At 53.9% G+C, this 11,873-nt stretch overlaps 1 protein-coding gene across 1 annotated transcript in view; it reads right to left on the minus strand.

The window, feature by feature from the left end:
- GON4L (gon-4 like) overlaps positions 1 to 11,873 on the minus strand; it is a 78,282-nt gene that overhangs the window by 12,588 nt on the left and 53,821 nt on the right. The window contains exons 15-27 of the mRNA XM_019662497.1: positions 10,863 to 11,013; positions 10,165 to 10,281; positions 8,122 to 9,822; positions 7,359 to 7,614; positions 6,668 to 6,852; positions 5,590 to 5,787; positions 4,395 to 4,538; positions 3,760 to 3,903; positions 3,545 to 3,664; positions 2,360 to 2,473; positions 1,534 to 1,744; positions 454 to 1,084; positions 262 to 364 (exon numbers count right to left, since the gene is read on the minus strand). Of these exons, the coding sequence (XP_019518042.1) occupies positions 262 to 364; positions 454 to 1,084; positions 1,534 to 1,744; positions 2,360 to 2,473; positions 3,545 to 3,664; positions 3,760 to 3,903; positions 4,395 to 4,538; positions 5,590 to 5,787; positions 6,668 to 6,852; positions 7,359 to 7,614; positions 8,122 to 9,822; positions 10,165 to 10,281; positions 10,863 to 11,013 (4,075 nt within the window). The remainder of the gene's footprint in view (positions 1 to 261; positions 365 to 453; positions 1,085 to 1,533; positions 1,745 to 2,359; positions 2,474 to 3,544; positions 3,665 to 3,759; positions 3,904 to 4,394; positions 4,539 to 5,589; positions 5,788 to 6,667; positions 6,853 to 7,358; positions 7,615 to 8,121; positions 9,823 to 10,164; positions 10,282 to 10,862; positions 11,014 to 11,873) is intronic.

Below are 11,873 nucleotides of genomic sequence, written 5' to 3' on the forward strand. Positions count from 1 at the left end.
CGTGAAGGCTGTCCTCCTCACACAGGAGACTCGGGGTAAGAGGCTGTTTGAGCCAAAATTCACACCCGCCTAAAAACACAACTAGAGTGGGAACTCGGGGGCCTCTGCCTCAAAACCCAGTGCCCTTTCTCCTCTAAAACCAGCACAGCCACCCTGATGAGTCAGGGCTGACCTTTACAGTCACCAGTTGGTGTCACCTTCCTGGTTGGCCAGCGCCCCCATAGTGCCTCTGGGCTTGGGGCTCCCACAGGCCCCGCTCACCTCGGTGGGGGTCTTGTTTCCGAGCTGCTGGGAGATGATACGGAACGTTTGCGGCTGCGCCCCTTGCTCCTGGCACACAGTGAGAATCACGCGGTCAGCCTCCCTGTAAGCATGTATTGTGGTTAGTCCTGCATGGGTAACTCCGGTGTGTTCCATGCCCTTTCCACACATACACATATCTTCCCTACCCACCTTGTCCACAGGACCACCTTTTCCCCAGTGGAGCTGACCTTGCTGTTGTTGGCACATACTGTGACTTCTGTGGCCTTTGGCGGCGGCTCCCCCTCTGGACCCCTGCCCTGCATTCCACTGTCTTTAGCCAAAGCGCCTCTAGGGGCTCTGGGAGAAGTCTCGGAGGTGTCCATTCCTGAGGAAGCATCATGGTCAAGGGACTCCTTGTCTGATGTCTTCACCCCGGCTCTGCCTGAAGGCAGCCAGCTCTCATGAGCGTCTGGTTTCCCAGGCTCCTGGCTTCTCCCTACATCTCTGGTCCTCGAGAAAACAGGACTCGGGCAGGATGCAGGGGGGTCGACAGTTCCAGGCCATTTCTCGGTTTCTGAGGCATCCCAGACCGGCTTGGGAGCCTCTGACTCCCCCGCTGCCTTGTGGCCGCCCCTCTCGTGCAGAAGCCTGGAGGATGCCTGGGGGCAGGAGACAGCCTCAGCTCCAGCCTGGCTTCTCTGAGCGCTGTCTGGCACAGCTCCGGTATTGGAGGGAAGTTGACGCGGCTCTGGTGAGCGGGCCGGTGGGCCATCCGGGAGGAACTGGCCGTCTGAAGGAGTCACTTCTTGAGGGGACAACGAACTGCTCCCCACTGCCAGTCCTGCTTAGGAGGAAAACCAGGACCTAAGGGTCTGACCAGGCCCGAATGTACCACGCAGCTTACCACAGGCGCACACTGATGAACACTGTGATCAAGTTCTAATCTAAGAGGCGGGGCTGGGGGCTACGGTCACAGTGGGGAGATAGGAAGCGGCTGCCAAGCTGAGAAGTCTAGAATGCGGGTCAGAGGGGCTGCAGAAGGGGGAGGGCCCAGGAATGGGAATGCAAGGGAACCCTTGAGTCCTATTGATCCTGCATGCAGGCTGAGGCCACAGGAGGGAGAGCTAAGGCTGGATGGCAGGAGTGTCCTAGTGGTTTGTTACTAAGACAGGTGCTAGTCCACCCCTGAAAAGACTCACTTATCCAGGTTCAAAGAGGTTCTTGTTTGAAGTGTGCGACAGTAAGACACAAAGAAAGGGAGAAAGGCTGGGCGGCAGGCGGCTCACTCACCGGGCACGGGCATCTCTCCCTTGCGGGCACTCCGGCCAGCCCTGCTCGGGGGGGCCTCAGTGCTCCCCCGCTCCTCCAGGGTGTCCTCCTCCGTCACGTCCTTGCCCTGCCCAGCTTCCTTAGCAGCAGGCACAGGGCTGGCCTCTCGCTGGGGGCTGCTGCCCACCAACTCATGGAGCTCCTTGCTCTTGTAGGACTTGCTGTCACAGACCTGCAGGGATGGCCTTCTGGGTCAAGGGTGTCCTGACCTCCTTGGTCTTAGGGGCCGACCGAAGGAAGAGGCCCTGTCACGAGCTCAGCAAGTCAACCAAGCCGCACTCCACCCGACTCCAATGATCTTAAACAGCGCAGAGCACAGCCCTGGCTGGGCTCAAGCTCCTGAGAACTGCGTTTTCGCTGCCAACCAACCCTGCTCTAAGGAACCAGCTCACCTTTAGGGGCTGCTTCCCTGACATGGGTCTATTTCATTGGGGGTGGGGGGGAATAAGATGGAAATATTGGGTCGTCAGGAAAGTCATGACATATGTTTCTGTTTTTCAATGCAAAATGCATCATGACTTTCCTGACAACCCAATAGTTGAACCAGATTTTTTTCCAACTCCAAAAGCTTTACCCACAGGATTCTCTTTAAAAAGCAAAATCCACAATATGTTTTTAAAAGATTCTATTTGTGCTCTGTGTCTGTACTTGAACTTATTTATATCTGTGTACCCTTTTCGGGACATCAATAAGGTGCACACCTGTGGTAGGAACAATGCCCCAAGCATCAGGCAAGCTGGGGTTGCCCTGGGCAGCTCTGAACCGTGGGCACCTGTCCCCTCCTCACCTTGCCACTGCAGTGGCTACAATTTCTCCGTTTGTTCTTCTTCAGCTTGGAATCGGGACCTCCTTCATGGCAGGGACACGCACAGTCCTTGGCCCCATCTGGCCACTCAGCCTCCTAGGAGAGACCTGGGCTTGGTTAGCTGCCCAGCGTTTGTGGCACCAAGCGAGGATGCTAAGCCTGCCCCGGCCCCCGGGCCCTGGCCTTTCTCTGTTATTACACAGCATCTCTTCACATTGCCTAAGGAAATCAACACCGAAACTCCAGAAAAGCCTATTATGGATCCTTGAAACATCCTTAAATGACCCAAAGACTGACATGTCCCAATTGCCCAGACATTTCAAGAAATATTTAAGTCCAACACAGTCTGAGGCAGTCAGTGGAGAGAGCCCTCCTGAGATGTGATCTACTCACTCGTCTGTCTTTTTCTCTCTCCCTGTGCCTTGAGCTCTCCCCTGTCCTCCAATCCCCTTGAGAAAGGGCTTTGTACAAATGGAAAGCTCACTCAGTGACACTCTCTGTTCAATAAGCCCAAGACATAAGTGCCATTATTATCCCCATTGGTGGTGAGGACACTGAAACAAAGATTAAGTAAATGGCCCAAGGTCATTCAGCTACCAAGAAGCAGTTTTTCCCCAAGAAAGAGCAAAGGACACGGATGAAAAAGACAACTTCTTGAAGAGCAGCACAGCAGTGAGTACGAGCAGCCTGGAGCCGGGGTTCACATCCTAGGCCTGCCTGCCCTTAGGAAACGTGAGACCTGGCTATGGCCTCTCTCTGCTCTTCCGCCTCCTCTTCTGTAAAATGCCGATGGGAGCAATGTCTTCACAGGTTACGGTGGGCATTAGCTGAGCGATAACCCATGCAAAGTGCTCCAAGAAATGTGGTCTTGCTGTTATTTTCATTCAACCTGGAGTCTTGGTTCTATTTCTTCACATGAACACAAAGGAAGACATGAAGACCCAAGGGCAAGAGAAACAGCTGAGCTAGAAAGAACTGGAAACAGGCCCTTCTAATGAGGCGATGGGGCGTGGGCCTCTCCAGTAGCTGTACGTTCCTCCCACGGGCTCTGACACCCATGGCAGCCTCAGAGCCAAGGTCTGACCCCACCCTAAAGTAGACAGACATTCCGGCAGCAGCTCAAGGCGTGACTGGTGAAAACCGAACAGCCCCAAAGACCCGATGTACCTTATCGTGACTTGGGGCCCCGGTCTCCTTTCTTCTTTTGTTCTTTGACGCTGTGGGTAACTTGGGAGGCTCTTCTTCCTCTTCCAGGTCAGGCAGTGCCACTTCCTCAAAGCCATCAAACTAGGGAGAAGTTGGTGCCACTCAACACAGACCGGGAGACGCCCCTCCTCCATCAGGCCTGCCCCCAACAGCCCTCCTGCAGCCTCGGCCTGTACCTCATACTCCTTTTCCTCTGTCCAATTGATCTCTTCAAAATCACCCATCCGGCTAGCTGCTGGGCGCAGGTGGTCAAAGAAGACGGAGAACTCATCCTGGAGGTGGTGGTGGCCCTTGAGCAGATGCCACATCTGTGTCTTGAGCTGGGAAGAGTTGTAGGGACAGATGAAGTCTGCAGAGCCCCGCAGGCCGCATTCCCAATCAACCCCCAAGATGGAAGTCCAAGCTCTGCTTTCCTAGTCAACTGGAAGACACACAGAAGCCCCTCTGGGCTAGCCAAGGACTGAAGCTCCCTCTCCCTCCATGCCTGCTACACGGGAGGGCTATTAACAGGTGTGATCCCTAGCGACAACGCTCTCCGCCCCTGCCCCAGTGACCTCCAGCTCGGGCATCAGCCCAGCCAGCTGGGAGCCAAACCTCTCTCAGGCCCAGCACCGCCTTCCTAGAACTTCCCTTCCAAGGCTCTGGGACATTCCTGAGCGTGAAGACCAGTCAGCCTAAGAATCCCTGCCTTCATCCCCTCCAGGAAGCGCATGGAACCCCAGCAGCAAAGGCTACAGACCAGGCAGGGGAGGGGAGAAGGGGGGGCCCAAGGCCCAGATGACAATGGAGAGAAAGAAGGTCGGGAAAGTACCTCCGTGACCTCCTGGGGCGGGCAGTCCGCACAGCTCTGCAGGACCTTGATAATCCTCTGGTGCTGTGACGGGTTCTCTGCAAAGCAAATTTCCAGCTGCCGAAGAAACTTGCGACTCTTCTCAAAAGCCTGCTGCTCCTCAAACTACCGGAGTGGAAAGAGGGCGAGAGCAGTCACCTACTAGAGCCGCTAGAGAGTTCTCGAGGGTTCTAGGCGCATGAGCTGAGACCAAGGGCCGGGCATGGGGGTGCAGGGCTCAGGTTGACAACTGTCAGTTTCTTCTAAGACCCAGCATCTACCGACCTTTGGGTCTGGGGACTAGTGACCCAAGGTAACTAAGGTGTCAATGAAAGAGATGAGATGTACAAATCTCACGGTGTTTACTGTTTCATGGACTGTGAAATCAGACACTAAAGCCCATGTGGCATTTCACAGTTTACAAAGAATTCTCACATATCCACTCATTTGATGCTCCTAATAATACAGGAAGACAAGACTTGCATGACATGCATTTAACTGCCTAAAGATTACCAGAATAATCTCATTACATCCTTTATTCCCATACAAAAGACCCAGAACTACTGGGAGATGCCCGTCTTTAGCGCCTCATTCTCCAACATTCCAAATGTCACCTCAGCACAGTGGCCTTCCCTGTCCACCATGTATAAAACTGCAACACCCCCCTCACCCCTTCACCTGCAGCTCTCATTCCCCTTTCCCTCTTTAATTTTCTATAAAATTGTGTCACTATAAGGCATTATACACTATATATTTTACTGTTTATATCTATTTTATAATTTGTATAACACATGTACTTTACTGGTTATCATGAAACTTTCCCTATGAGGATGAAAACCCGCCGAGGGAAGGATTTAGTCTTTTGGAATTACCACCGTCTTCGTACCTAGGACTTCTGACACATAGTAGCCACTCATTCATTTTTGTTGACTGCATGCCTGTTTTACAACAGTGACGAGCAAGGAGCACCTGACTTAACTTCGGTCTTCAATGGCAACTAGAAGGACGCCCCATCCCGCATGGGAGGAAATGGGAGAAGGGGGTTGGGCAGGCGTCCTGTGGACAGAGGCGGCTCTCGGTGCCTTGGCCGAGTAAGGAGACTGGACAGTGTCCGGCAGCTCCTTTCACCCGTCTCGCTCTGAGCCCCGAGTCCAGGTGCTGTCTGTCATCTACTCACCAACCCGCAGGCCAGGGCTTGCTCGGGCAGCAGGAACGCAGCGAAGTCCTTGAGCAGCTGGGGCCAGCCCTGGAGCAGAGCCTGCAGGCTCCGGAAGAGATCCACCGCTGTCCCCCGCTGAGAGCCTGACTCGAACTCATAGATGACCTGCAGGAAGTCCTCATACTTGCCAGGGATGTGCTGCAGGGCTTCGCGTACCTGCACAGGAAGACGTCAGTCGCCAGGGCCCTTCCTTCTGGCCCCCACAAGAAACAAGGGCACCAAGGAAGGAGGGGGAGTTACTGTTGGGGAGCTCCGGGATTCATCCTTCAGAGGCTCCTCCCTGACAGGCCCTGAGATCTGACTGTTGGCGGGCGAGACGGAGCGCTGAGCGAGGGACAGCTCCTCTTCTGTAGTGGGCAACCGGAGAGCACAGCCCACCCCGCAAAACCAGGCAACCTTCTCTCTAGCTCACAACCCCCATCTCGCCTTCCTGACTTCAGCTCCACACTGAAATAGGTAAGGAGTGTCTGCTACACATATGTCAGCGTGGTATTATCTGAGGGTCAATAACACAGAGATCAGGACTGCTAGTAAGACGTCAGGAGACAAGAAAAGGCCATGACACTCGCTGCTAGCCCTCCACTCTGCTGGGAAATAAAGCAACCCGTTTTAGCTGGAGAAGGAGACGGCTGCCAGGAACCGGCTGGTTCACGTCTCTGAAGAGCAAGTGCTTCCCTGAGACCACTCTCTGGCCAGTGTCCGAAGGCCTTTCTTCTCAAGCCAAGGGCTCAGGACAGGTCCTTAGAAGCCCCCCAGTGAGGTCACAGCCTCTTACCCATGATGGCGGTGTCATCTTTCCCCAGTTTCTGGGCAATAGAGGGGTGATGTGGGGTACTAACAATCCCCCTGCTGTGACTGAGTTCCGTCTCCTTGGGGTTCTCTCACAGATCTCAGTCATTCCAGGAGAGCAACGGCAGAGGCAGACAAGGCTGTCGGGCAGCCGGGAAGGCAGACTCCATTTTAAACCCTCCTCCCTTGAGGGAGAAGTGGCCTCCTTCAGAGGGAATGGTGGTAACAGGAAGCGGCATTCGCCTACCCTGGTCAGATATGCCTGAGCAAAGGCCAAATCCTTCTGTTCCCTGAGCGGGTCCCGCTCCAGAATGTTCTCGTCGTACAGCAGCAGCAGCTTGGACGTGTCCTTGCTGGCCCGGGCCCGGCTGCCCCGCTTGCTGCGAGCTCGGTGGCTGCTCCGGCCCTTGCCGGCGGCTTTGCTGCTGTCTCCTAGAGCACACAGGGGAAGGGCTGTCTCTCCACCGCCACCCCCAGCCTGCCGGCCCACCACAGGCACCCACCCCACTCTACCCCACCGACAATATGGACAACTCAGGGGGAAGCTGCTGGGAAATGGGACCAGAGGCATGTCTGTCTGTCCAGTCGGCTCGGTGCAGCAGTCTAGGAGGCAGTGTGGCCTGTGTCGGGCTCTCGGGGACGAGGTCTGCTGAGGAACGGGCAGTGTTTCTACAGCTCTCAGCACAGCTCTCAGCCTCATGCGTGACAGATGAATTAAGGACGTGGATAAACCTAACACAAGTCTAGCACCTGATGCGAATCTAAATTAAACTACCGTGAGCATCTCTTCTCTGCAAAGGCACCAACTTAAACATCTGTGTGGGAAAGGGAGGCTGCAGGGGAGATGCAGATCCCGGGTCACCCGCTAGCCGCTCTGCACACGTACTTTAGGCAGTGAGGCCAAATGAGACCTGGCCTCATCCGCTCGCCGAACTCACCTGGTGGGGTCCTGCTGGCCCCCTCTTCTGGAGCAGTCTTGGGCGAGGCAAAGGTGGTAGGAGGTTTCTCAGCAGGGTCTCCGCTGGTTTCATCAGCCACTTCATCCTCTTTCTGCAGGCTTTCCATTCCTTCTGCTTCTTCTTCCTCTTCTTCTTCAGGCTCAGAGTTCTCTTCCTGAGAGTTCTCTTCCTCAGACTCACCCTCCTGACTCAGGCGCCTTTCAGACGCGAGCCAAGTGAGTTTTTCCATCGTTTCCTGCAAACCCCAAGAGTGTTCAGAAGGGCTGGTGACGGCCCACCACGTGCTGACTGCACAGAGCCCACCAGGAGGAACTGAGGGTAATCAATCGGGATGGGTGAGGCTCTCACAACTATCAGGGCCCGGTTCTCTGCATTATGGAGTTGCGGGTAGCTGGGACCACAGCCTGACAGCAGCGGGAGGAGAGGATGCGTTCTGGAAGGTTCCCTCTACCCTGAGGATAGTTTTCCTCTGCCATGGTCCACACTTAAGACCTATTTTTTTGGCATTTACATTGTGCTCAATTTAACGTTTCAATTAGTTTAATTGAATGTAATACGTAAAATTTCACCCTTTCCCTCTCCTCTCACCTCAAACTCAAAATTATGTCCCATAATACATTCAAAAGTCAAATAAAAATGGTTTTAGGACTATCGATAGTGCAGCAAGCAGCAGGTGGCCTACCAATATACTATTATGAACACGGTATTAGACACAGCATTTGAGAGTCCTCCCAGCTTTCACCTGGAGCTCCGGGACAGACAGCACAGATTCCTCAGAAGCGGAAGACATCTCATCCTCCTCGTCTTGGGTAAGGTCGTCAAAGTCCTCTTCCTCCTCTTCCTCTGGCCCATCCTTCTCTCCTCCAGCTTCCGGCCCCGCTGGGGTCCCCGCTGACTGCCCGTCAATGCTGGGTGAGTCTTCGGGCTTCCCTGGGGGGCTGCTCAGCGCCGCTTCAGGCTCAGCGGAGGCTGCAGCATTCTTTGCAGAGTCTTTGCTCCCATTCCCTGAGTTTCCTCCATCAGGAAGCTCTTGTGAAGTTGGAGGTGTTTTAGCGGGTTGACTCCTCTCCTCCTTTGGGAGGACTGGCTGTTTCCTCGCCTCCTTGGCGCCGCCAGACTCCTCACGTGGACAGCCGGCGTCCAGCTCCCCAAAATGCTCTTCTTTGATGTCCTCACAAAAGGCTGGTTCCAGGGGGGCGCTGCAGACTTCCTCCCTGTGGTCTTTAGGTTCCATCTTGACAATTTTCTCTAAGTCCCCAGGAAGTGCGCTGAGAGCTTCTTGGAAACCCTGAGCCAGAGGTTCCACAACATGCCTCCCCTCCTCTGTTTTCACAACAGTCCAGACATAGGCGCTGTTCTCCGGCGAGTCTTCCTGGCATTCCCCATCTGCGGGCGCAGGCCCTGGGCTGTGCTCCTTTGTGGGGAAGACAGCAGCACAGACAGGAGAGAGTTCCTGGGGTTCTAACTTGGGTACCAGACCCTGGAAGGCATTTTTCCCTTCATCCAAAGGACACCCAATGTCCACCTTCACCTGGGCCTTCTCCTCGGGGCCGGGCTGTACAGGAAGGTTTACAGAGTTGCCAGAAACAATTAAGGGGGGGATGGAAGAGGCCACCAGGGGCTGGCTCAGCGGACAGGGGAAGGAGGCAGGATTAACCAAGAGTGTGGTGATGGGAATAGTTTGAGAACTCGGGGCCACGGCGGCATTGACGGGCTGGATCACGTTGCAGCCGCTGCCGAGACTCACGACCTTCACGGTGGTGGCGGGAACAGTGAAGATAACAGGGGCAGAGTTGATGAGGGGGACAGACTTCAGACAGAGGGGGGCCTTGGCCCCCTTTCTCTTGGGGCCTCTCCGTTTCACGTACGGCTTTCGAAACTTTGAAGGGGCAAGCGAGGGCAGCATCACCTTGGGCACAGGAGCTGAGGAGAGCAGGGTGTGGGGCTCGGACAGAGGGAAGCTGGTCCTGGCCTCAGGGGGCACAGCAGGCAGTGCCGTGGGAGACTCAAATCTATCGCCCCCAGTGAGCCCCAGGGGACGGATACCTGGCACTGTCTGTAAAACAGTGGCTGGCTGCAGGGTGGGAGGCATGCGGACCACCACTTTGCTCGGAGGGGCTTCTGACTGAGCTGACCTAACTGGTGTTTTCCCAGCGCTGGCGCTGGGCTGGAGAGAGGGGCTGGGTCTGATAAGGAGGGGTTTCAGGGTGGACGAGCGCTTCTGTCTCCACCCCTTCCTGGAAAAGCAGTTGGCAGCTGGCTTCAGTGTCAGGACTACACCCTTAGGCAGCAGCAGTGGGTACCGGGGCTCAGTTCCCGGCTCAGAGCTGCCTTTTCCTAGGTCTGGGTCTGGCTTGATCTCAGTGGTCCCGGTCACATTTCCTCCCGTTCTGGCACCATCAGCTATGCGCTGCATTTCCTCCCGGATAGACGGCAGACTGGCCTGTTGGGAACAACAACGCTCTGATCCAGCACATGTCAGAATCTAGTGGGGGAAAAAAACAGGGCTTTCCAGGTTTTAGGGACCTTTCCAGGACAGTCTCAAGACATCTTTTCAAGGATTTTTCTGCACGACATCAAATTTCTATGACTACTACATTCCAACTGCACTCTAGAAACTCACCCACTATTTGTAAAGGCTGTGGAATCACCAGGGGGAGGGGGCAGCAGGAGGAGAAGAGCGAATGAGGAAGACTTCTGAAGTCGTAGCGCCACAGCTAACGCGGAGAGCTGGGAAGTGGCGGGCATGGCTCGGGTTTTAGCTGGCTCTGAGGAGGGGGTGTACCTTTAACCAGAATGGCAGCCGGTGCTCTTCTCTCTCCACAGGTGGCTTCCACTGATGGGGCTGGATCTCTTCACAGCACTTCCCTAAGACAGGCAGCTGTTTGGTCTTCTTATAAAACTGAGCATGAAGAATAAAGCACAAGTCAGAGACACTACCCTCTGTCAGGTGTGGGAGTGGGGCAGGCAGTGGTTTGAGGGAGACATGAGCACACGCGCACGCGCGTGCACACACACACACCACACATCCACGTACATGAACAGCATAGGCCAATCACTTCTGCATTTCAGATTAAACTAACTCTAACTGATAAAGACTGTACAATTACTGCCTATCCTCTAACTGATGATCTCCGTTCTGGTCCCCAGGAAGGGAAGAGTTGAGGTCACACAGAAGCGGAAGGAGACGGTCAGAATGATCCTATTTAAACTCTGCCCCTTCTCAACAGCTGCAAGGACAGTGCCCTAACCCTCCTCCTGGGCACGTGGAAGCTTCCTTTCTAAGCAAACAAGAGGAAGAAGATGATACTCGAGAGGAAAATGCTAGATCAACGTCCCTGGAAAGGCGAGAGAAGAGTTAGTCTAGCGTAGGCAGGTGGACTCTGACTTAGTTGTCAAGACCCCTCTCTTCACTGGGCCCAAAGACAAAGAGGACGCTGCACGTGAGCGAGGTCCTCGGGAGGCCGCGCAGGGAGCACTCACCTTGAAGATGTTGTCAGGGGCTCGGTTCATGCTGCGGTTCTTGATCCTCACCGTGAGCTGGCAGGCGGTCTTGCAAGTCAGGAGGTATTTGCTGATAAGGGGCTTGGGGAACTCGGTCCCTTCAAAGTGCTTCAGTCCTAAAACTAACAGACTGAGACAGGGGTGGTGATGCGAACCTCACTTCGTGTCCACTCTTCTACAAAGCCCCCCAGCCCCACTCCCCTTTCTCCAATCCACCTTTTCTGCATCCAATTCTTGTACAAGTTAATGGCTACTCAACAGAAAATTTCAGGCATTTACTGAGTGCTCGTAAGTACTATGATTAAGACACAATCAAGTGGGAAGTGGAAAACCTAGGCAGAAATCACTAATAAATGTCTGATCACGTGAGCTTTACACGAATAATACAAATGCAGTTCAGAGGAATCCAGAGGCAGGAGGATGGGTGTAAGAGAACAAATACAAAATGAATAATGGGCACCATGTTAGCCATGTGAAATCAGCACCAACGCTACCTCCCATCATGACATGTTCACTTACAGCTACCTGCGTCCGTATTTGCTGATAGCACCGGGGCAATACGTATCGAGAGCCATAAAAATGTTCCTAACCTTTATCAGATAATCCCACTCTTGGGAATTTAACCAAAAAGACAAACTCAACGGCTTTTCAAAAGCTCTCTGTACGAAGATCCTTGGTGAAGCCTCACAGACAACAGCAAAGCGGGGATGGGGGGGCAAATAAAAGGACTATCATCAAGCCATTAAAATACTGCTTTAAAAGACAGTACACAGAACCCAAAAACGGGTGATGCTACAGCACAGAGCAGAGAAAAACAATTTCAAGACGTGAGGTTTAAAAAAGCAAAACAAAATTATACTTAAACTGCCAATAATTATATAAGAAATGCAAAGAGGAAAATCATTGTTTTGGGATGGTTAGGATAATGGAGATAAAAATATTTTTCCTGGGCCGGCCAAGTGGCTCAGCTGGTTAAGAGCTCGCTTGGGA

Source organism: Hipposideros armiger, unplaced genomic scaffold (genome assembly GCF_001890085.2).
Source record: "Hipposideros armiger isolate ML-2016 unplaced genomic scaffold, ASM189008v1 scaffold_378, whole genome shotgun sequence".
In the NCBI taxonomy this organism is placed as follows: Eukaryota; Metazoa; Chordata; class Mammalia; order Chiroptera; family Hipposideridae; genus Hipposideros; species Hipposideros armiger.